Genomic DNA, 25,965 nt, shown 5'->3' on the forward strand with positions numbered 1-25,965 from the left:
CTGTGCATAGGCTTTAACAATAAATCTGTAATCTGGAACTTCTGTGTATGGATTTGGTTTTTCACACCAGACAATAGCAAAATAAACAATTTATCTCTTAGGGAGGAAAAAATATCTAGAGGAACTAGACAAATCATCCATGTTAAAATATTCTAAACACACAAAGAGATGGCATGGTTCATGTTTTGAAAACAGCTTTAGAGGAACAGCTTAAGAATGCCAAGGGTGGGTGGGGGTGTGCACAAGTAACTCAGAGGTGGTGCTCTGGAATATACAGGAATTATCTTGTGATGAAGACAAAAGTATCTGTGCTACTTAAGAGTTTAGCGTGTGTCTACCTGGTTGTCATTGGTATAACTTGATAGGTTTTTATCTGCATGTTTCTTTGGCTGCAGGCAGCATCTCGTGAAAGAATGTTATTCATAACTTCAAAGAGCTGCTCAATGCGTTGGTCTTGCCTGAGGTCTTCTCCTCCTTTCACAAGAAAGGGATATTCCCGCTCATCATTGCCTCTGATAACTATACGTTTTGGTTTCCGCATGGATTGCATTACTTTTATCTTTGACAGAATGTAGAAGAAAAATACAGAGCAGATAAAAAAACACTGTTTTATACAAATTGACCCCTAAAAAAGCTACATATATCTATTCAGCACAAAACCCATTAATTAAATTCTCTCCTAAGTTTTTCAAGCAGTATTGTCTCCAAATGGTAGCTATTATATTGTTTACTTTTACATTTTATGTTTTTGTACATTGCATGGGTTTAGTGACCTGCAATTTGTAGTAATAATAAACAAGATTTACAGTAAATTAAAATTAATAAAATTGGAACATACGGGCAGGAGGTAAATCACACCAAAGGTGTATTAGAGATGCTACATAATTACCTATGAACAAAAGTAACAATACCATCTGAAAAATCATACCTGAAAAATCTTCCTATTTTAAAATGCAAACAACCCAGTTTTAGGAAAAGTCAAGGATATCTTAACAATTCTTAATGACCTTGATACTGCTCTTAAATTTGGTTATACATACAAGCAACAATGAAAAAGCCATGTTGCAAGTAAACAGGTTCAGTTTGCTGCTGGTCACTGATTTTCAAAAGGTACACACCTCAAAATCTATTAATATATAGATTTCCAATTAGGAATCTCACTGGCTATTGACAGTTATGGACCTTTCATTTGAATTTATAGCCACGTGTTTTTGAGAGGCAATAAAAACTATGTTCCTTGTAGTTATTATTTTTGCAAAATGGATGTCACAGTTTGAGATTCCTTCCATTAGATCCTAAGTCTATGATAGCAAACCTATGGCATGCGTGCCAGAGGTGGCACACACAGAGCCCTCTCTCTGGGCACGCGAGCTGTCGCCCTAGCTCATCTCCACTGCACATGCGTGCCTCCCACTAGCCAGCTGGTCTTCAGCTCTGCCGCACATGTGCAGGAGGCGGGAGGCACGCAGGGGGTCATGCATACAGGCGTGGGGGGCAGGGCACATGCACAGGGCACACACATGTTGCATTTTGGGGATGGACGTGCATGCTTTGGGTAAGTGCCGAAAAGGTTAGCCATCACTATCCTAAGTGATTTCTAAATCAATATGTAGAATAGACCTATCATTTATATGTGAATAGAATTCACCTTTCTTCTGGTGCATTCTGAAACACTGGTTTAAAATTTAAGAGATCAGGGAAAACCAAGCAATATACAGAATTTGCTCAACTATATATATATTGTGATGGAATACAGGGCTTCTTTAATAGATTTTTACACAAATAATTATTTGTGTCTGAGAAGGATATTTTACAAGTACAGGGGAGGCAAATGGTTTTTAGCAGTCCACATGTCTTTGAAGATGAGAATGAATTTAGAAGGGGCTGTTTTCAGTTTTAAGAATATCCAAATAGCTTTTTCTTTCTTTATAAATTATTACTTTTGCTTTCTTTTTCTCTTCCATTTCATTCCATTCTTCTTTCACTCATTCTCTCTTGTAGTTACCCCTTTTCTTCACTCATCTCCTTTCTGTTTTATTCTCCCTATTTAATTTTTGCGGTTTCTGCTGGAAGGTGGGAGAAGAATGGGTGTAACTATGTTTTTCCATCTATGATAGTCAATATGCAGAGGGGAAATCAATTTTATAAATGGAATCTCTTTTATCTTTCAACCAAATAATTTTAATTAGTAGATGCTATTAGGTTTTCCTGTTTTGGCAAATGAGTTCTGGAGAGGCAAATCCTGCATACATGTATGTATCACAATCTTTACTGCATTGAGTAGATTAATATGGGGAAATGTTTAGATTATTATTTAAAATTAAGAAAAATTTCTACAGTATGCTCTGTAGGTTAATAGTTTAACATACCCGCTCATCAAATCCAGAAATTTTTGCATGATATTCCGGCAATGGCTTTCCTTTACCATCATACTGACCTGAGTAAAGTAAAAAGTTTTTTTTTTAAATGTGGCTTTTTAAGAATACTTATTACATTAATCAAATAACAAATAACTTCATCAGAATGTACCAGTATTATGTGTTTGATACATTTTTATCTTGTACACAATGCAATATTACATTGGTAGAAAATCTCAGGTTATTTTTTATAGTAGAAAAGTAGTCATATGGGAAGGATACTTGTTAAGAGAGCTTCATTATGATTCTTGCAATTCTAGTTTTGACATCAAGATTGTCAGCAAAGCTTTTAGAAAAATGCTGCTTTGGAAAGTATTGTCAATTTAGTTCCAGTCTAAAAAGAAGTTCTAACATGACACAATCATTTTAGATCAATTAAGAAATTTTTCAGATGGTTCCAATGAGTGATGGAGCTCTCATTTACCAGAAACTCAATAGGATTATTATTATTTTTTAAAAAGATTGACTTAGGAATCTGAACCCTAAATCACTTTTATGATGTCAAAGTGGTGATGTCCAGAAATTACAGCACACAGAAACCTTGAGGAAAACCACATATAAAGTATCAAACAAGGTCAACTTTTACACAGATTAAAAGGCAAGACTAGAAAAAGCAGAGGAAAATATATCCTCATATTTTGAATTTACCATAGCCCCCAAATACTCTCCACAATCCTCAGTTTTCTTTTGTTCATTTATTTCAGGCACATGAGCACAATTTCAAACAAACTGTATGTTCTGGAGATAAAAAGGGAGGCTGGCAATTAGTATGCTGTTTTGTAGCGTTTTTACTAACATTCCAATGGGCCAGGCACTCTGATAAGCACGCAATGCAGGTACCATTTTAGAACCTCAGCCCTGAATATCAAGCAAAAAGCCATTGTTTCTTTTCCTGTCACTGTACTAAAAACAGTTCAACATTGTTTTAAATTGTCTTACATCACATTTCAACCAAGATGCATTTTTTTTTCATACATAATGAATTAAAGTAAGTTTGAAGATTTCACATTATCTCCAAAACGGTAAAAATCAGAGATATAAAATAGTCTAGTCCAACCCATTGTGATTATATAATTAGAGGGTATTACTTTAATTAGTAATATTTTTTTTCATTCGGAACATTCTTTATTTTATGGGGAGTTTTCTTCTTTTTACACTCTAAAGAGTACTTTACCAGGGATTTCCAGTTCAGTCCTCAAGAATTCCGGTTTGAATTCACTCATCCAAGGGGAGCACTCCTTTAGATTCCCGGGTTCTTTCTCACATTTCTTCATCTTTTCAGAGAGAGAGTTTGCAACTTTAATGAAGACGCTGGCGTTCATACCTAGCAGTTTTGAACCTCCTTTTCCAAAATGAATGTCGAGTTCCTTTCCAAATTCCTAAAATAAAATTCATTTACAACAAAAGCACTAGCTTTCATATAAGAAAAATATTTAGGCCCTTATGAAAAAAAAAACACAATAGTATCCTTAACAAAGGACAAGAGTAGAACCTTTACAAACTGCTAGAACTTAACTGTCAACATGCCAAAAGTTAAGTGATCAGGAAAAAGTACAAGCTGTGGCCAGGGAAGGATTCCATGTATCTCAAGAATTATGGGTTGTGAGTGATGAACTGCATACAATGGGGTTGGAGCTTCTTATGAAATTACCACCGGATTATTCCCTTGCGAGGCCACTTTTCACTGAAGCTAGTAAAAGGGTACATGGATAAATATGCCCTCCTAGAGAAGCTGCCATACTGAACCTCAATCAAAGCTGCATGAACTCCTCTTTTCACTAGTGGAATAAAACATAACTATGCCAAAAGAAAAGACATTTGGGGGGAAAAAATCCTGGAAATTTAGGAACTAAATTCAAAGTGTCCAGTCTACCTCCATCATGTGAAAAATGAAATCAAAAACTTTGCAGGAATAATTCACATATAAGACACTTAAACTCTGAAAAATGCAAATTCACTGCCTTCTAGGTGTATCCAAGAACAACATACTCAGTCTTTCTAAATATTCATTTACCTCAGATCTACCAAAGCAGCACCAGTTATGTTTGGTTTCTAGCTGATAGCAGTCAGTTAACATAGGAGATTCCCAAAATTCTGCGAAATCATCACTCATAGAACACATATACATTGTTTTGAATGGCTCAATTCTATGAATTAATATGCTAAAGAGCTGCTGCTGCAGTGATTACTTCTAATGGTTATTCCTAAAAACACAGATTATGGAGAAAATTTCCATTTTCACTGTGCTCAACAGTTTCAGAAGAGGCTGAGCCTTGAAAGAGGCTGAAAATGTTTTGCTGAAGTGGATTTAAAGTCTCTTCTGTAGTTATGGAGCTGAAAGCTTCTCTAGTCTTTCATTCTGCAAAATCAGAATGAATGCTCCCTCTGGAAGAATGTTTCAGAACTTTTATTCTGATTTCAACTTTTCAATTTGCAGCCTGATAATAATGGTGGACTATCATAGGTTTGGGAAGTATTTTTTGTTTGATTAATTTTTTTAAAAAAAAATGTTTCCAAATTGTGCACAAAACCAAGATTTGTGAACAGATACACTAAAGAATGTCAATATGACTGGGATATGTAACCACAATATATATATAAGGATTATTTTTAAAAAACCAATAGTTCATTTATAAATTCACTAGTATTCAACTGTAAAGCATAATACATACTTTAATAAATTGCTTTCTATACCACCCAAGACCGGGAGCGTCTAAATTTCCAAGGTTTTGGTACATCCCATCATACAATTGCTGAATAGTATTTGTATTTTTCTTAGTTTTTCCCAACTCATTTTGGACATCTCCAATCCAATCCTATAAATGCAGAATAAAAATTATTTTCTCTCTTAGGAAACGAATTGATAGCAGACATCAAAATGTAATGGCAATCAGGTCATAATCAGAAATTCATGCTGCTGAAGATAGAGATAATGTTTTATTAAATTTATATGCTACCTAATTCCCAGAGACTCTGGATGGTTTGCAAATAGTTACAACATTAAAAAAAAAGAGATTAAAAAAAAGGTAGAAATGGCAGGATGACAAAATTTGATGGGAATAAAAGAAAAAAACACATAGTTGCTCAGCGAACAGCAAGGCCTGGGTGAACAGCAAAAACAGATGATTCTGGCATATTCAAGTGACTACATAAATAAATATAATTTCAGATTATGAAGAATTTGACAGATGTACCTTGAAGAGCATTGCTGGATTGGAAAGCTGTTCTAAGGAATGGGCAAAATCTTGTATCACTCCTCCTTCGTACAACTTGCTTTTCATTCTACAAAGGAAAGAAAGAGTGCAACAAGATTACAGAAATGTTCCCCTTAGTTTTTTAAAGTGATAACCTAGCAGTTTTTCAACTACCGTGTTTCTCCAACAATATGCCCCCGCCAATAGGAAGACCCAGAATGTTTTCTAGGCATAAAATGAAATTAAGCCCCTCCCCCCAAATTTAGGCCTAGTTTAAAACATGCGAAATTGGGGGGGAAGGCGGGGGGAAACTTGCCATTAGGAGTGCCCAGCGGGCAGCTGCGCCTCACCATCAGCCGCTCCTAACACCATGGTGGAGCACAGAGGGCTCCCTTACCCGGGTCAGCAGGCGGGCAGCGTTGGCGTGGATGTCTGGCAGCATTTCAGCTGCTTCTCAGCCCTCCGTAGCTTCCATGTTTTCCACCGGTGCTGGCGCCTCTCTCGCCAGCGCCATCTCCAACAGCGTCTGAGTCGTTCCCACTTTCCCCCCGTCCCTGTAACAACAGGAAAAAAAAAACATTTTGAGGTACCTGGGAGCGCTGCGTGCTGCATTTTGGTTTAATCCCGAGCAGCTGGTGGGCGTGAGAAGAGCCGAGCGAGCGTCTCTGCTGCTGCTACGCTTGGTGCTCCAACCTTGGGCTCTGCAAGTTTGCAAAAGTCCCGGTGCGCAGCCTGTTTCTACATTCCAAGCGTCCAGGCCGAGCTGCAGCTGTCCCTCTCGCCAGCGCCATCTATAATAACAGCGGCAGCAGCAGTGGGAACCATGGAAGTGTTTCAGCTGCTTCTCAGGTGGGCGAGCCGCCTCCGTAACTTCCACAGTTCCTGCCACTGTTGCTGTTATTGGAGACGGCGCTGGCGAGAGAGGGACAGCTGCAGCTCGGCCTGGGCGCTTGGAATGCAGGAACGGGCTGCGCACCAGGACTTTTGCAAACTTGCAGAGCCCGAGGCTGGAGCACCAAGCGTAGCAGCAGCAGAGACGCTCGCTCGGCTCTTCTCACGCCCACCAGCCGCTCGAGATTAAACCAAAATGCAGCACGCAGCGCTCCCAGGTACCTCAAAATGTTTTTCTTTCCTGTTGTTATGGGGACGGGGGGAAAGCGGGAGCGACTCAGACGCTGTTGTTGGAGACGGCGCTGGTTAGCGGGGGGGGGATTAATTCACCCCCGAAAAGATGTCCTAGGCGTTTTTTCGGGGCTCAAAAAAAAAAAGGCCCGGCCTTATTTTGTGAGAAACACGGTAATAAGCAAACTATTTCAGCTACAATCCTCTAAACCATGATTGGCCAATCTTGTGGTTTGCTTGGATTGCATTGAGTGAAGAGAAATTGTCTTGGGCCACATATAAAATATATAACATAGTTAACATATATAAAAAGTTTCTTTATTTATTAATACTTTATTTTCTTGTGGGATTGTATTACTAGTTGTTTAGGGCCAAATATGGTCATGGATTGTAGGTTGAACATATTTGGTCTAAAGAGAGATTATAACTAAGTTCAAAGTTTAATGATTTAATATAAACTACTCTCTAAAGTAAGATTCCTTACTCTTTAGGTTAAGTTAAATAAATGTATTTCTTTTTTTCTGAACAGATATAATTAAATACAAAATTAAAAAAAACACAGTCATAGTGTCTAAGGCACTTGATAACACAGATTATATTCGGGGCAGCAAGATGAATAAGCTGAATGAATTTACAATTTATAGAAACTTGTTTCAGCAATTAAGTAATTCCTTAGTAGGAAGAATTAACCTATTGACTTTTTTTTAACTTTTAGCAAACTAAAAAAACATTTTCACTTAAATGTCCAACTATTTACTGTTTAAATACAACTATTTAAATGTCCAACTACACTACTATTAATCTTCTCATCATACCTTATCACCCATTCCCTCCCACTTGTGACTGACTGTATGACTGTAACTTTGTTGCTTGTATTCTTACAACTGTTTCCTGGTATGAGTTGATTGCTTATTGTACCCTATGACTATTATTAAGTGTTGTACCTTATGATTCTTGACTCTTGACAAATGTATCTTTTCTTCTATGTACACTGAGAACATTTGCACCAAGACAAATTCCTTGTGTGTCCAATCACACTTGGCCAATAAAGACTTCTATTCTATTCTATTCTATTCTATTCTATTCTATTCTATTCTATTCTATTCTATTCTATTCTATTCTATTCCATTCCATTCCATTCCATTCCATTCCTGTTTCTATTCTATGAACTCATGTGCACATTACACTTTTGCCTAACCATAAGAAAAAATTTGCTTTTCTTCTAAAACATGTTTTCTTTCATTTTTTAATATTACCTTTTTACAAATTCCTTATTTTTATGACCTATGGCAGTTTCAGGGAAAGAAAAGCTTTCACTGCTGATCATGAAGGGATACACTATTGCTTGTGGGTAACTAGAAGCAATTTCTTCCACTGTATGCTGAACAGCAGGTGCTTCATTCTTATCCAGCATTGCCATCAACTGGCTGATCCAACCAATGAACTGCCAGCAGGGAACTGAAGAAATCTGTGAAAACAGTGACCATGAATGTAGATTGGAGCAAATAAAGCATGTTTCTATCCTGACTCCCCTGAACTCAATAAAAATTAATGCCTCTACCTGCTGGAATATGGAAATGCATGTGGAATGTATAAAATGTTTATTAAATTCAGCCAAGAACATGGTAGGTAACATGTTTCCAAGAACCAATGAACTTGAGATATACAAAAATCAAATAGTTTTTGCCCAGAATTTGTAACAATATTCTTAGTAGCTATGGAAGCAAACCACAAACCTTGTATGCAATGCTGACAGTTGCACGTATTGTTCTTTTGAGTGTCTATTCTAAACATTTCTTATATTTCAATGCAAATATAGGCTTGACCCAGGACAAAATGACAGGGAAAAGCAGGGCACTTTTCCAGTTGTCACTGGAACATAATGACAAAGTTCTCCAGAAGGAATAAATCACTTATGCAGAACCACCTATGAGTGAAGCATCAATGTGTAGGTTGCTCTCCTGGGACAGGTAAGATGGCCTATAAGATAATGCTGGAGCCTGCTAAGTATGCTACAGCTAGTAATATCCACAAGCAAGGCACTGATTCCAGTGAGAGGTTAGGGTGCAGAGGTCTGTGAGAATCTTTTTTCAAAGTAAACCATCAGTGGCTTTAATTTCCCAAAATTTATTTATGTACATGCTGCCCACCCAAATGATTATGAGGGGCTTACAAAAGTAGATAATATATTTTCCTTTAGAGATGGGAAGACTCACCTCTTGTGCCATGAGTCCCAAAATCTTTTCTGGATACTTCTCTACAATTTGCAATAGTCGGGGGAATTTTAACCTTGCTTCATTTGAATTTAGTTTCAAAGCGTTTATTACTTTTTCCACTACAATTGCTGGAAATATCTGCAGATCCTCATTGTTTACATCTGGCAAAACGTAAGATTGTCAACAGAATATTAAAGTTTTAATGTTGATTAAAAATTATTTAACAAAGTTGTTTTAGGGATACATAAAATAATACATTCAATTTTTTTTCTAAAGTACTTTGTCAAACCTTCTGTAGACCTGACATTTCACTTATCATCACACTTTTCTCAAGAAAACAACATATAGTATGAGATTTGAAGACTGGCAGGAATGACATTTGCAATAGTAGGAATACTAAGGAGAAATATATTGGATTAGGTGAAAGGCACCTAGTCCAGCATTTTGGATGATATAGTGGCCAATTACCAGAAACTTTAATCCAGGGCATGTGTCTGAGATTCAGGAGATAATGAACAGCTATTAAAACTGATAGCTTTAGCTTAATCCATTTTAAAATTGCCCAGTTTCTCTTCAAATAATTAGTTAATTAGTTACCATCACATGCAATGGTGATAAATTCCAGCATTTAACTGTATACTGTTGCCTAAGTACTCTCATTTATCCAGAAATCTTCTTGCATTATTTATTTAAATTTATTACCTTTTAATTTCAATAGATAATGGTACTTGATTTAATGTAAATGATGTTTTTCATCTCTCATTATTTTTAAATACTTCTATTTTATCTCTTTCTACCTGTTTTGCTTTGAAGTACAATATCCCAAATATTGTACTATTTACAGTAGGGGAAGGATTTTTAACCTTCCAATCATTTTGGTTGTCATGTTCTGAACATTTTTCCTGCCTTAAATAAATAAATAAATAAACAAACAAACAAACATACACACACATACATATATATACACATACATATACATAAGATATTAGAAACACCAATCAAGCAGAACACAGCAAACTCCAAGACCAATAAACACAGACCAAGACTCCCAACCAATCAGGATGAAGAAAAAACCATTCTGGCACAGCAGTAGGCTAGCACCAAATTTAAAACAGAAATGGGTGTGAAAGTCTGACTCACAGACGAACACAATACAGAAGCCTGATGATGGCAGATGAGATTCTGCCGAAACATTGCGACAACTTTAAAAGCACAACTATAACGATGTGGGAAAATACCTGAACAAACCTGAACACCATACATACATACATACATACATACATACATATATATATAGCATTATTGGGGCATTCAAAATTAATAAATGTAAGTATAGGTGAAGTAACATATATTTTCTTGTTTTTAAAAAAATTACAGATCAAGTGACATTTTTATACTGCACCAAAACAGTAAAATTTAGATAGCAGGAAAAAATAGCAGGAATGTATTATTAGAATGGTCAGAACTGGTATTTACCAAAGCAAAATAAAGATTAGAACATGACTGGCCTTATGTTGCAAACACTAGAACTACACATGATCAACTAAAGGAGACAATGTCAAAAATGACATGTATCAGTCTGAATTTTTTCTGGCATTTGCTACAGAACTGAAATAATGAACTCATCCTTTAACTTACCTGCTGAATTTTGTTCTTCTTTGCGGAGATGACTGTCACAGAAATTAGCCAATGTCATATAAGCATCAATAATTCCACTTATGTCTATGTGGTCAAATGACATGGACTGTACCTCTTCTTCAGCTTTTTTCACAGCTCCACTAAAGCACAGAAAAGCTCTCTTGTTCAGCCCTGCTATCACCTGAAATTAAATATGAGAAACCTGTGACCACAGTAGGAAACAATAAAAAAAGAATATAAAATCATAACGTTTATGTGTGATTTCTTATGTGGGTAATGAAATGGTTTTCATTCAACACTAAGAGATAAAACTAAGAGACACAGGTGGGAAGAAAATATCCAACATTCATAGATTAAAAAATGGAAACAATGGAAGCAAGATGGTAGAAAGACTTGATGAAATAGATTTATTGACTTCAAATATGAGTATTTATTTAACCATTCTTCTTCTCTTAAGAATGCCACACCTTTTCCATTTCTTAACTTCTGACTAGAGGGACTTTTTGTCAGGCCCTATTTTGACTTTTCTTTGGAAATGGAAAGGAGAAAGGCACAATCATAAGCTCTTGCTAGGGGGTGGAGGTGGGTGTAATAATTTGTATTAGAAATGCTTGTGGTCATGTAAGAGAAAAATATTACTCGAAGAATCTAGGTGGAATATTATCACTGATCAGAATGTACAAATACATCTGCAAGAAATCACTGGAGTTAAAATTAATCCTTTTGTTATGGCCACTATTGTTTATGATATGCTTATACTTCAGGAATATATTTAATTACTCCAGATCCAAAATCATTCTCATATCCATGCTCTCTGAGATCTAAAGGAAACTTCTATCCCAAACTATGTCAACACCCTTCTCTTCTCTCTTATCTTCAACAAGGATCCACTGGAAAATGTGGTTTATACTATCCCAACCAGTCTAACCCGGGGGGGGGGGGCAGGGCGGAGGGGGCAGACAGGAATGCTCCATTCCCATCTTGCTAAGGAGCATCAGCTGGCAAAGCTCAGGTGGTCAGCTTTTTCCATTGTGACGCCTGCCCTCTGGCCTCATCCCTGTTGAAAACTTGGCTCTGTGCTCAAACTTGATGACCTAATCTATGACAGAGCCCATTTCTTGGTTTTGCTGAGTGACTGATTATTGCTTTTGTAATTTGGGGGCGTGCTGCTGTGGTTTTTTTTGGGGGGGGGGGGCATATTTTTGTTAATTTTTATATTGTTAGGTGCTCAGAACCATATATTTGAAATGGGCAGCCATATAAATCTACTAAATCAATATACACATAAATAAATGTAAAATAAATCATTGAGAACGAAAGGAGTTAAAAATAGACAAATTCAATAAAGTTCACCATGCTTCTTTATTAAGGGAGCTTGGTTCTGCTTCAAATATCACAGAGTCCATGAGAACAATAATATCTGTTGAACTTGCTGCAGTGTTTTGCTTTTATATCACACATTTCTGACCAGGTTAAAAAAATAAATTCAAATTCTACCTTCATTTTTCTAATTAGTCATTCATATTTTAGGAAATGGCATCTTACTTTTTCAACATTATCAGATCTTTCTTCTGAAAGCATAAAGACTTTTCCAGCTTTTTCTTCTCCAATTTGGTTAAGGCAACTTCGTTCCTTGGAAAGAGCATTGGCCATTATATGAAAAGTGGTTCCCAAGAGGAGGTTTTGGTTACGGAAAGTAATAGCATTATTGCTCACGCTGCTCAGTTTAATCTCATCTATTGACAAAAAAATTATAAAATCAGTTAATACTGCATGCCTAGAAAATACAACCAAGAATCTTTTCCTAAAGTTAACATCACGATGTTCTTATGTAGTGTTGGAAAACCTACACAAAGCACTTACCCAGTAGAGAGACAGTTTTGAGTACTGTAAGAATTTGTTCAGCATTACTTTGACTTCGGCTGCGACTATGGCTGAAACAACAATAGCTGTGGTTCCATTTCACTCGCCAATCTTCACAGGTCTTAGAATCTCCATGCAAATCCTTCAGAAGCTTTAAGGCTACTGAGAAACTGTTCTACTTTGCAATCCAACAGAAGAAAAGAATGAAGAGATTACCATAAAAATATGGAAGAAGGGCAAATCTCTTGAGTTCAACATATGAAAATTATATTATTATTACTATTACTACTACTACTATTATTATTATTATTATTATTATTATTATTATTATTATTATTATTATTATTATTATTATTATTTTACAGGAATTCCAGAGTGTTAGTAAGGTTTTTTTTTGAGTAACCATGTGTTTTAAAATATTTTTAAATCAAAAGATCAAATAAGCCAATTATTTTGCTCATTTAGTACCTATGAATGTGTCTCAGTTCAATAAACTGTGGCTAAAACAAATCTTGGCATAATGGTAGGCACGCACAGCACTGCCATTCTAAATAATATATTAAAGGAATTAATATGACTGAATCTCTCAAAACTGGCACAATATATTTTGATGAAAGGTTATATTATTTAGTTATACTTCACCTCATTCTGTTCTCATAAAGGATAAGTCATAGATACCTGTTTCCTAGCACACTCTATCATCTTCATTTTCATAGCAAACTTGCAGTTTTTAATCATTGTATGTGTATCTTGGTTCTCATTGTCTATTTCCATGCTGAAAGTAGCATCTCCATCTAATTCCATGCTATCATCTAGGTGGGTGCTAGAAAATTTCTCCTGAATTTTGTCAAGGAAAAAGCATCTGCACAAAAATTAAGAAAAAATTGAGAACCCATCCAACTATCTAAAAATATATTTTTGTTTTGCCTCATAAAGTGGGAAATGGTATAACAATGAAATACTAATGATTTTATTAGAGCTCTAATGACCCTCCCCAGCCAGTTTTCAGCAGTAAAACTGAGCAGTTGAGAGCAGGAATCAATACACAGGCTTATAGGTGTACACAGGTATATATTTTTGAAACTCATAACAAAAGGTATTTTAACATTTACAAGGGTAGATGTTTTTATTTAGGAAGTCTCACAAATCTGCACAAATCCTCAAGTTGTTACTAAGTGGCCCCATTTTTCTCCCAGGCGGATAGATCTTAAGAAACTAAGAATGTTCTTGGAAAAGAGATTTTACTGGGGATATTCTTGAACGTACAATTGTATATAAACACTAATAATGGAATCAGATTGTTTTTTTACCTATTTGTAATTATATCATCCCAAACGTTCATAGGATCCATTTTGGTATCAGGGTATCTGCTTGTCCAAATATTGAGCAATCTCTTAAGAGAAGCCTGAAAAGTTAAACTACCTAAAAGGCAATTATTGAAAAAAACCCATAAAATATTTAAAACTGTCAGCAAGTGAAGAATCACATTTTAAACTAAATAAACCATCACAGAGACTTTCTGGCTCTGTAGCCATATGACTGTGTTCATCAGACTAATCAATAAAACATAATTTACAAACCACAGTGGCACATTAAGCTGAAGCCAAATGAAACATGTTATTTGAACCAAATACATTTCCAATACATTTGTTTTAGAAACATCAGTTTCATTGTCTCTTTTTTAATACTCCTTGTATTAAAAATACAAGGCAAATTTTTATATGCTCTGATGAATTTGAACCAACTAATTCAAACAATAATTATAAACAGTAATGTCATAAAACCCCAAAACTCAAAATGGTATCCACCAGTGATATCCAAGACTATGTTAGCTATTATTTTAGTAAAACAATATACTTACTACATAACAACAGCACTGTACTTTTTTTTTTTTTTTTTGGGAGACTTACTTTCTTTACTCATAAAATTGATGAAGTCTTGTATTTCAGTTAAAGCCTGAACTGACTGCAGTTTGATCATACGGCTATTGAACAATAGTGAATCAATATTGGAGTAGTTCTGTGGGAGAAAAAGCATTTCATTTTTAATTTCTATCTGATAATCAGTGGATTTTCTTGGGTTTCTCTGATATAAACATCTTATCCTAACAAAAAAATATTATGAACCCATTTATTCCATTATTAATACTGCTGAATATGGTAGATCCATACACAGAATCTCTGAATGACATAATACTTCAGAGTAGTTAATACAATTACTTTGATATTGTATTCATTTTGAATTACCTGCATGAACACTTGCATGGCATTTTTGACATAATATCTGGCTCTGTCAAAATCATCCTGTAAAATGTAGAGAAGACTCAACTCTTGGCTATAATACATTTCTATTAGAGCTTTCTTCTCTTCTGCTTTCATAGCCTCATCAATAAATGTCAATAAAGACTGGTCACTGCTACCATGGAAAAGAAGTTTCAACTTGCTGCGAATTACATAGGGTAAATAGGCCTCCTAAAATAGTAATAAAATTAAAATTATGTTTTTGAGTGATAAAAACATACAGTAGCATGGTATACTAAATTGTAAGCTCTATAAAATTATATATTTTTAAATACAGATTCTCCCACATAAGTTTAATATTGAAACTGAGAACTCCCCCCCCCCCAAAGGTTAAACCACAGTATTGTACATATTTTAATGTACTATGCAAAGCAATTCCTAGAGGAAAGGTCAATGGCACAATTAAACCCTTTCCCTTAGATCACAGGTGTCAAACTAGCTATGTCACATTGCCATCACATGACGTTCTGCGACATTTTCCCCATTCACAGAGCTGGGGTGGGCGTGGCCTAGGCATGATGCATCTGGTCTGGGGCCACCAGTTTGACTCATAAATATCTATATATCTCTCTATATATTTTTTCTGAAAACCTGGTAGAATGGATCGCTCCATATTTTATTTAGATCTGCTGGTTGCCCATTATCAATGTTCACAGTCAAGCAATATTCCAGAGATTTCCATTCTGTCAAATGATTGTAGCATTCAAGAGATGCAATTTTCCAGAAATCCTTTTCTGCTTCAGTTGGCTCATCATCAGGCCAGTCTTGTATAGAGAGTGCCTACCGAAGCAAAGAAAGTTGAAGTTTAGCAATTAATCCAGAGATGTCCTTGAAAATGTTGTACTTTGTAAACATAATCGTACCTTATCATATAGCTTAGCTGCTTCAGCATAATCACTTTTTGCTTCAGCTAACAAAGCATTGTGGGTAATTTCCTTTGTTCCAATCTTTCCACTAAAAATACCCCGGAGAACATCATAATCTCCAACAGATCGGTAAAGCCTAGACACATTTGGGAGGGGAAACTTCAAATTACTAAAATGATTCATTCCTGAAATCAATGAGGCTAAGCTAAGACACAGATAAGGGCAAATTTCATAGCTCAGGATACAAAATTTTCTGTATTCATACTGCTCACATAATACATACTACCATCATCATCAGTTTGTCACCTCAGTTAGCAAATCCTTTTTGGTTTGAGAAAATAAAAGTTTGATGATTGCCAAGATCAAGTGATAGCTAGCACGGGAAAAGCTGTTCTGAACTAAATTGCAAATATATGCATATCAGTGCCTGACTTCAATTTATAATCTCCACCCAATTATATAACTTCATAATAGCCAGTTTATTACAAATACAATCAAGTCTAAAATCACCCTTACCATACATGCTTTTTCAATTTTCTTCTATTTCCTAAACAATTATCATTTCTTAAATGCATGAATTGTGTGACTCTCTGTCAATCAATTCTAATTCAAGTAGCCAGTAGGCTCATTTGGATCTTCCCCTCATTCAAGAGATTTAAACTATTTATCTTTTCCTTTAATCTCAGTTTTAGTCAAGCCCAAAAGTTGCTAAACTTTTAACTAAAGCTAGGTACCCTGGGCAGAAGATGTTTTAATAATTTGCAACTAGGTAGGTTCTCCAAACTGAATAACTGTGTTGCTTGGTATGTCCAAATAAAGTTTCATACTAAGGACCACTGAATCCTTTTGAGCCAATCACAAATTGGATACAGCCATGGTTGCACTGTCTTTGCCTATTGTATTTGATGTCCATGAATTTCTGATCTTGAGTTCCATGAAATAACATTCTAAAGCTTTTAGTCACATCTTTAGTACAGATTCTCCATATCTTTAATTTTTTCTTTGTAGTAGTTAGTAAAAAGCTTAGCATTTTTGTACTGTATTTCAAAGTCTGTTTTTTGCAGTAAGGCTTCTAATACAGTGCCACTTCTTACTCAATACTGGATAATTCAAGGTATGTTTTATAAATGGCTAACTGTATAGAGATTCTTTATCACTTAATTAAAATCAGAGACAGAAATTGTAAATTCAACAGTGAAAGGCGGTCCAAATTCTGACAATATACAGCCAAAGTTATCACCATTATATTAATTTCATTCATTTCAATATAAAATTTTACCCAATCCTAAACGTATGCCCTACTTAAGAGAAAAATCTACAAACATTTTCTTTCTCAAAGAAGGAAACCTTACCTAGCAAGTTCAATCCACCTGGTCACATCAGGTGAAAGTTCTGTCTTTCCACGCATTCTTTTGGAGGGAGGCTGCTGCTCCACAGGAAAAAGGTGAACCAAAGCTTGTTCAAGAAGAAGGATGCCCATTGGTTGCTGTAAACTTGCTAAACAGCTAGTACTTACACTGTAATAATTGAGGTCTAGCAGCTCTTCGTGCAGGTAAGTCATCTCCTATTATTAACAAAAAAACAATTAATGAAATTGATTGCATTCTGAGAACAGAGTAATATTGAGTTACAGTCATCATTATTAAATACTGAAGTTTTTAGAAAGAGATCTAACGTCTTTTACTTCTGTTTTGTGCTTCCCTAGTTTTCTACTACTTCCCTGAAGAATGACGTGACATTTACAATGGCTAGAATGCATCTACTAAGTTAATAATGCAATAGGGGTGCCTGTTTCTTCAGAGAGAGAATGAGAGAGCTGGAAAGAATGCTAGGCAGGCTCTATTGCTGGTAGAATGTGCCACCTTCATTTTTAGCTGTCTTCATTCATACTACCCATAAGTATAAAAAATTAAATTCACAAATATAATATTGAATGTCATACCAGGATGCAAGCTATGAATGGTGGGAAATACAACACACTTGTGGTTAAAAAGTGATTGAAGTCATGTAACAGTTGCTGGATGATATTATTTCTTTCAGCCAGAGGCTTGGATTTTTTCATTTGTTCCAGAATTCCACTAAACAAGCTGCTGAAGAGTTGTTTAGCCAGTGTGGGATCTTTCTGTAAATTGCAGACATATAAATGATATGACTGGTTACAATATTCTGCAAAAGTATTATTACAATGTAAACAATATGCTACTAGCGTAGGTAATGTACTGTTTCAAATTGGATGAATTTCCATATTATAACCTAAATTACACATTTTAAAATTTTGTAGGAAATATTAGACAATAACTAATAGGTTTTATGGAATCACAATAAACAATTTGTGAGTTCTTGTAAAAGGTATGTTTTAAAAGGTGACACTGAAGCAAATTGCAATGAAACTTGTGAAACACAAATGAATAAGAATGCATTACAAGTTACACAAAACGTATTGTTTCTGCAGTCTAAACTAGAGATTATGATTGCCTGTGAAAAATCTGAAAGTGAAAGAACCAAATGAATTAAGTGATCTAAATAAATATGTATTTGCTGTTTTTTATGTTAATAGGCCAATCTCCATGGGTGAAAATATGACTCCCACAGAACTGCTTAACAGAGCAAACAAGAGCATCATTTTCTACCTCTCCGCGAAAGACCTGAGGTTTAACCATCTTCAGAATCCATGAATCCTATGAGGAGGAGGATTTAAAAGAGTTAGGACTTCAGGCCTTTCCACTATTTCCGCTATTCTTGTCTTTGTGGCCATTATATTTGGGGCAAAGGGGACATGTAAGACGGAAGTTGTTTTTGGCAAGATCAAATAAACCATCATAAAAAACAGTGTTTGGGTAAGCTTGACAAAACTGTCACAGGGCAGGAACTCTGAATGCCTGGTTTCTGGAAGTTGGCAAGACTGGAACTGTAAGGATCCTCCACGCTTAAACAAGCATGAAATTATTTGAACAGTCCAGCCTCTGAAGCATGTAAGAAGAACACACTTCTGGTTGTGTTAAGTAACACTGAGCAGTTGAAAAGGCCTCATATGTTATACCATATTTTAAATTTGAAATGCCCCATTTTCAGGCTTGTTTCAGGGTCATTTGATTTATGGTGAGAAAACAACCCTTTATTTTTCTAGATGCAATCAGCTAAAAAAACCTGGAATTAAACTCTTCATATTAAATGATATCCATTATCCAATTTAAACTGTTAGCATATTGTTCTTAAATTGCATTTACTAAAATTGTTTAGCTCAGAGTTATTAAAAACCCTTGATAAAATAGCCTACCTGTGCCACAGCCTGCAGGGGAGTAATAAGACTGCTATATTCAATCTGGATGTCAGGGAGATCCCCTTGTCTGTATTTCCTGTACAAAGTGATCTGAGCATCATGCTTTATCTTCAGCTGGGTTTTTATTTCCTGCAACAAGTTATCATTTTGTCACAAGTAGCAAAAAATTGCACCTCCCATAAGACCAGCCCTTCAAATTCCTAAAGGTCTCTGTATGCTGTCCTCTGACTAAAGGCGAGCTGCAGAAAAGTGGAGCTACATACTCAACTACTGACTTATCTTTTTTCTTGCTTTGTCCCATTAACTATAAGTGATGATTTTCAAGCAGCAGCACTCAAAATTCAAGAGAGGATGACCTGTGTTATAAGCTAAATTTAAGGAGCACCTAGCTTGCTATTTTAGAGTTCTGGGCAACTTGATAGAGTCTTCCACATGCTGATCTTTTATTCTTTCTTACAACCAATCTACCGTATTTGCCGGCGTATAAGACGACTTTTTGCCCTGAAAAACATGCCTCCAAGTGGGGGTCGTCTTATACGCCGGGGTCCGACTCCTACTTGAGCTTGAGTTGCAGCCGGGAGGGAGGCTGGGGGGCGGTGTGTGTGTGTGTGTGTGTGTGTGTGGCGGGTGTCACTCGCCACGCGCTGCGCAACCTTTCCCCTCTTCCTTCCTTAGCGGTGTGGGGAGGAGTGAGCGACTCCAGATACTGGAAGACTTTTTGAATGAAAGTGTTACCTCCATTTTTTTTTAAAGAGGGCCACTTGGGGAAAAAAAAGATTCTAAGGAATTCCTTGTTTCTTGATTAAAGAGAAGGCATTGAATATACTGTTCCTTGGCAGCCTTTTCAGTGTCTGGGTTTTTGGTGTGTGTGTGTGTGTGTGTGAGAGAGAGATCAGCTGTATTGAGAAGAAACGTTTCCTGTGTTCTCATTTTATTTACAACATATTTTACGCTTAATGGTAAGCAATGAAAAATATTTTTAAAACTCATTTCTAAACTCCATAGCTATTTGCATATTCTTGGTTCAAAATTGGATTAGCTCATTTCAAAATTGTCCAAAGCAGAAAAGTGCGTAAAAAAAAAAAAAAGTGCAAAAAGTGGAAGGTGTGTGGAAGAGGGGTAGTCTTATACGGCGAGTATATAACAAACTCTATATTTTGAGTGGAAATGTTAGGGGTCGTCTTATACGCCCAGTCGTCTTATACGCCCGGCAAATACGGTAATGCTTCTTTTAGATGCCAGTTTTTTATATATACTTTGTTTTTATACTTTATCTTTTCATACTTTAAAAATTATTTTTACTCTATGCTTTTTTTAATGACTGTACCCACCCACCTAATAGCAATAGCACTTAAGACTTATATACTGCTTCACAGTGCTTTTACCGCTCTCTCTAAGTGGTTTACAGAATCAGCATATTTGCCCCCAACAATCTAGGACCTCATTTTACCAACCTCGGAAAGATGGAAGGCTGAGTCAACCTTGAGCCTGGTGAGATTCAAACTGCCAAATTTCAGGGCAGCTGGCAGTCAGCAGAAGTAGCCTGCAGTACTGCACTCTAACCACTGTGTGGCACAGCTAATGCTAGTCTATAACCATAATAAAGATGTGATCTGATTGGACTTGCCGCTCTCAAAGTAACATTAATCATTCACACTTGCATTAGTTTGGTTTTATTACTAAATAATAGATGTTTTCCTCTCAATTAAAATGTTTATTTCCAGATCAGAAAGAGGAAACTAGACACTCATAAATTTCCACAGTCATCTTCTAACTTTATAAAGGGAAGAGGCAAACCCTTTAAACCAAGCCAGGAAAAGGTAGCTTAATTAAAATACTTCTGGGACTGCTAGATACAGTACACATTTTATGGCTCCTCCACTGACCTGGACTGGATTCCTTTGAGAATGAGATTGAAGAGAATTTCAGTCTCTTGAAATTGTTCATCCCTACTGTTATCAGTAAATCCATAAGGAATACATCAGACCTGCTTGCTCTTCATGAAATCTTCTAGTTCAGTGTTTTTCAAACCTGACAACTTTAAGATGTGTGGACTTCAACTCTCAGAATTTCCCAACCAGCATGTTGGCTAGGGAGTTTTAGGAATTGTAGTCCACATATCTTAAACCATTCTAAAGAACAATTGTATTATAATTAAAACTTAACCTTTCATAATCTACTATCAACCCATCAATTCCATGTACCAGTCAGGCATATTTGGAAAATTATACATGGAAAACTAACCTTTTCTTTTTTCTGTTCAGCAACACCCTTTCTTGCATAGATCAAACTGAGCTTTTCTTTATCTTTTAAGAAGCGTCTCCGTAGTCTAAGAATTTCTGTGTGTTCATCTGTATCTAATGCATGTAGAAATAAACTCTTTTAAATCTACACAGTAAAACTATTTAAGAAATTACATATTCAATCTTGTTAGCCAAATCCTGGAACTGAGAATTTCTCAAATTGTATGACTTAAGATTTATAATAGGCCAGGGACAGAATTGGAATACCTTTAAGAACAATCTTATTGTCCTGCTTTAAGTCAGGTTTTATTTTGTGATTCCTTTAAAAAAAACATAATTTGATAATGAATTGCTTAAATTACCATTTCCTTCCCACTGTTACAGTCCCATGCAATAGTTCCTGCAAGGCTATAATAACTATTGTCGCTTATCCGCTAATCTCAATTGAGTCCATGAAGGTGTTCATATAAGCAAGCAGTGCTTCTGATTAGGAACTACTTAGTAACGGTATGCTGATTTCATAAACATTCCTGTTTGGAAGCATACTCCTCTCTCCCATTTCTAATAAGGGAGAGAAGAAGAGAGGGAATGATAAATGGCTGAAAATATTTGTTCTGCAAACTTTTTAAGATATCTTGCTAAAAAAATTCTACAATGGATGCACCTGTTTCCACATTTAAAGTTAAAACTCGATTATTTCTCAGCAATTTTTTTACATAATTTTAGAAACCCATTCAGATTTCCAAAGTAGAATTCTGTTTTGATGAAATTTCCCCCATGTATTTATATCTCTGAAAGAAGTTTGGCTATTGGAAGCAAACAACTATAGATACCAACATAGCTGCCAGCAATTTCATGGCATAAATAATTGGATTCAGGGCATAGATCTTTATGAAGACATGTCTACTAAAATCTCTTCAAACCATGTATTACACTAAATGTCATTTCACTAGTATCCTTCATATCAGTATGTACTCAATGGGGTTTTTTGTGCATTCTACAAAATAGAATTTAAAGTGCTGATGTTTGGAAAAGGGGCATGCAAATTCAGGCAAAATTATGACTTGTATTGTTGATTTACAAAGAACAGATAGAAGACATAGTAATGTTAATAAAAATACAAACCTCAGTATTAGAATTTGAAGATTTAGTATTTGTGGTGGCCTAGAAGATGTTTATTCCCAGTATAAATCTCAAACAAATTGTGCTACTGTTATCCAAATAAACCCTGGTTTTGCCACAGGGGGGACCTGATTTGAGAACCATATTGAAAGGACAAAAAGAACTAGGGTAACAGCAACAAATACCTTTACTTTTACTGTCTACTTCATCTCCTGGCAAACCTTGTCGTTTTTTCCCAAAATTAGGACTTAATGGCTTGAATGCAGTTTTGTAAGATCTGTCTGTTCGCTTGTTAATGAGCAACATGGAAACTGACTCAGAAGAGGAAGGAACCGTAGAGTTTGTAAAGGTGTCAACACTATTTCCTATTAGCCAGTTGAAAGAGCTTCTTCCACCTGTAAAAAGAGCACAAGAGCTCAGTTCAAGGTATGTAAAAGCAAGTTGCTTCTCTCCAGCAAATATTTTCCTTTACATTGTCCTATTACATACTAAAGAATGACAACAAAGTATCAGTTTTTGATAGAAAAACTGAAATGCAAGTGTAATATTTGAAGTGCAAAGACGTATATGAAAGAAACATGTATCCAGAAACATATAATTCTGCACTGAATTATTCTTTAATGCAGCAAAAACATAATCATAATCATATGTCCTTTCTGGTTCAACAATTTCATTATGATATGCTAATGCTTTACAGTAAAGGTGTAAGATACTTACTGATATTCTGGGTGGGAGTAAATTCAAATTGTTGCTGAGTAGCTCTTAGCTGGCCACCCAAATATCCTTCCTGTGTAATGGCACTTTGGGAAGCCTGAGTCCCCACAAACATCGGCGTAAGAATAGTGCTTCGATACCGCCAATTGGAATCAATTACAAAATCCTGGAGAACAAATATATGAAATACTTGAAGCCATCTTGATATCATCATTCTGATGTCAACACAAACATTATAATCCTATGGAAATATATTCTGCAGAATCCTATTAAAATCAGAGAGATTACTAAAATTTTCACATGCTTAAGCTGTATTATTTTTCTAATGATTATATTGTATATTTTCAGTTTATTTTTAAATATATCAAAGATCAGTATCTGGGGGAAAAACAGATAATGGTTGCAGTTTTGATCAAATAATGCAACTATTAGCTTGGGGGAAAAAACACTACCCATTTGACTTTTACTTAAAAGAGATTCATTCCTAAAGATGATTTTAAGATTTTCAGTTTTTAAAAATGATAGTGTCTATCTATTTTTATTTATTTCCCACCTTTATTATTTTGATAAGTAACTCAAGGCAACTAACATGACTCCTATTTGCCTCATAACAACCATCTTGAAAGATGAATTGGGCAAAGAGAGAGAGTGACTGGCCCAAAGACACCCAGACGGCTGTCATGCTAAGGTAGCACTAAAACTCTTGTACTTTTTAGCCTGATGTCTGGCGGTTAATTTAGTTATAAAGGTAAAAACAGAAATGCAGTTGCATTTTTTAAAATATAATCATCAAAATTAATATCTTTGCCTATTAAAACAAAGAATCAACATAAAATTTACTATATTATGAAATATTTTTAAAAATTATCTACTTCTGAAATAAAGCATTTTAGTTTTTAAAAAGTACTCCAATAATCTCTTATAACATTGCAAAATAATATACATTCACCTGAAATTTACATTCTGAAAGCGGATATTCAAACATTTTTCTAGAATAATCTGGGCTTTTGCTCGTCATTTCAAGGAGAAAATTTGTAGCCAAACTCAAATACTGAGTTTCAATTTTGTCAGAGTACAAACCCCTTAGTAAAGACAACATGCGATCAAGAGTATTGGTTGGTAGTCTAGTTTCATCACTCCAAAAATTCCTAACAATTAATCTGTAAAAGAAAATAAATATGCAAATGTCAACTTCAAATAATCCATAGATATGTAAATATATGAACAAAGTGCATGACATGTCCTTATGAATGGTAGGTGAAGATTACCTCTATATTATTCCCAAATTAAAGACATAAAATTTTGCTTAAATCTAATCTTTATTTTTTTAAAAAGGTTCAGAATTTATTAAGACATTCAGATTGCAATTCTATATCGTTTTGAATAAACCAGATATATATTTCAATTCAATTTAAAAATTAAATGTATTACAGAGTTTATTCTGTAAATGTATGTGTATACATGCACGCTTTTGCGATACGATTCAATTTTTAAAGAGAGAATTCTGATTTCAGAATAAAATTTACATTACTTACTGTAGTCCAGAATTTTCATCAATCAGTCCTTGAAGTAAACTTTCTTTTGCCACTTTCAGCACCTGTGAAGATTCCTCGTCTGCTTGACTTTCTGAATCACTGATAAAAAGAAAAGGCATGCTGTACTAAACGTCAGTCACTCACACCAGAATATTGATGATGGTTTTCACCAGATAAAATATATTACATGAGACCACTTAGAATAATAATAAATAATTAAGAAACAGGAAAAAGCACTTTATGGGTTTACTTTATATTTAGATAAGGTTGTTAAATAATAGCTTCAGCTATCTCTGTTGGTCTAGAGGGGCTTATAAACTAAAGCTAAACAAAGAAAAGGAAATGCTTTTTGTTCACAAAAGAATATTCATCTTAAGATGAACACCAAATTATTTCACGTGCCTTTATCTTGTTCCTCATCTGGTTTTAAAACTTTTGCCTGTTTAATGTCTCTGTCTCACATTCCTTCACTCCGCAACATAATCTCTAATAGAGATGATATATTTTGAGGTTCTCACCAGTTGTTTTCAGCTGTACTCCATATTCTTTACTTCAACCCTTCGTTATCTCCTCCAGCTATTGTTCTCTGGTTTTTTGCAATTAAATACCTTGCCTGTTTCTACCAATATTTGTTGAGTGGCCTTTCTATTCAATTCTCAGACTCCTTATTTCTGACGATACTCCTATCATTTTGAGAAGTTTTTCTACTTAAGCCATTCCTCCTCCTTCCATGAAAGTACTGAAAAACCCAAGATCACAGAAATTCGGCAAGTGGCAGTTAAGCATATGCATGAATTCATTCACATTCTCCAGGAATGTTTTCTTCCTAAAGAGTAGGTTTTGCACATGGCTATTACACAAGTGTATATGTGATGATGATGATGACATCTTTACAATGTTAAATGTCAAAGCCTGAATGTACATGACATACCCATTATTTTGAATTTTCTGTAGAAGTGAAAAAAAAGAATGAAAGAGGCAGCTGTCTAATGCACAGTACATCTGAGATATCTAACTGCATTTTCCAGCTTTCTCCCACTTTAGCTGCAAATCTGCATTTCGGCAGAAGTGAGAGATCTGCAGAATGAGTATGACCCAGGCCTTCCCAATGCAGTTTCCAACACTTTTTTTCCTTGCTGATTTGGGCAAAAATAACTGATAGAAATTCAACCATGTAGAAATGAGATATTGAGGAATTTTGCTCTGCGGCTTTCCCAACTGTAAGACAGACAGATGAAAATGGGAGGAGGAAAGAGACCATTTTCTTTGGTAGGAGGAAATAAAAATAAGGAAAAAAGAGCCTGATCAACTCTAGTTTTTCTTTTTCTGGAAGAAAGAATTCTAATCAATGCCTATTTTACAGCCTAGGTATTTTGTTAGATAGCACGTACAAATAAATTAAATTAAATTATGTTGCAGACCAGAGAGAGAGAGAGTTCTAGCATCCTGGAAAAC

The 25,965-nt window shown here is 35.3% G+C and overlaps 1 protein-coding gene across 1 annotated transcript in view; it reads right to left on the reverse strand.

The window, feature by feature from the left end:
* Positions 1-25,965, reverse strand: part of PRKDC (protein kinase, DNA-activated, catalytic subunit) — a 78,541-nt gene that overhangs the window by 6,275 nt on the left and 46,301 nt on the right. The window contains exons 56-79 of the mRNA XM_087961703.1: positions 24,511-24,609; positions 23,925-24,135; positions 22,979-23,141; positions 22,447-22,656; positions 21,141-21,253; positions 18,894-19,025; positions 17,559-17,738; positions 16,969-17,180; positions 15,614-15,752; positions 15,342-15,530; positions 14,697-14,921; positions 14,361-14,469; positions 13,761-13,872; positions 13,129-13,312; positions 12,451-12,625; positions 12,133-12,323; positions 10,588-10,768; positions 8,950-9,110; positions 7,990-8,201; positions 5,612-5,699; positions 5,090-5,233; positions 3,592-3,796; positions 2,370-2,437; positions 339-559 (exon numbers count right to left, since the gene is read on the reverse strand). Of these exons, the coding sequence (XP_087817829.1) occupies positions 339-559; positions 2,370-2,437; positions 3,592-3,796; positions 5,090-5,233; positions 5,612-5,699; positions 7,990-8,201; positions 8,950-9,110; positions 10,588-10,768; positions 12,133-12,323; positions 12,451-12,625; positions 13,129-13,312; positions 13,761-13,872; positions 14,361-14,469; positions 14,697-14,921; positions 15,342-15,530; positions 15,614-15,752; positions 16,969-17,180; positions 17,559-17,738; positions 18,894-19,025; positions 21,141-21,253; positions 22,447-22,656; positions 22,979-23,141; positions 23,925-24,135; positions 24,511-24,609 (3,924 nt within the window). The remainder of the gene's footprint in view (positions 1-338; positions 560-2,369; positions 2,438-3,591; positions 3,797-5,089; positions 5,234-5,611; positions 5,700-7,989; positions 8,202-8,949; positions 9,111-10,587; positions 10,769-12,132; positions 12,324-12,450; positions 12,626-13,128; positions 13,313-13,760; positions 13,873-14,360; positions 14,470-14,696; positions 14,922-15,341; positions 15,531-15,613; positions 15,753-16,968; positions 17,181-17,558; positions 17,739-18,893; positions 19,026-21,140; positions 21,254-22,446; positions 22,657-22,978; positions 23,142-23,924; positions 24,136-24,510; positions 24,610-25,965) is intronic.

The sequence above is a fragment of the Notechis scutatus genome, chromosome 3 (assembly GCF_049901735.1).
Source record: "Notechis scutatus isolate UNSWTSFEM ecotype Mainland chromosome 3, rNotScu1.2, whole genome shotgun sequence".
NCBI classification, from domain to species: Eukaryota; Metazoa; Chordata; class Lepidosauria; order Squamata; family Elapidae; genus Notechis; species Notechis scutatus.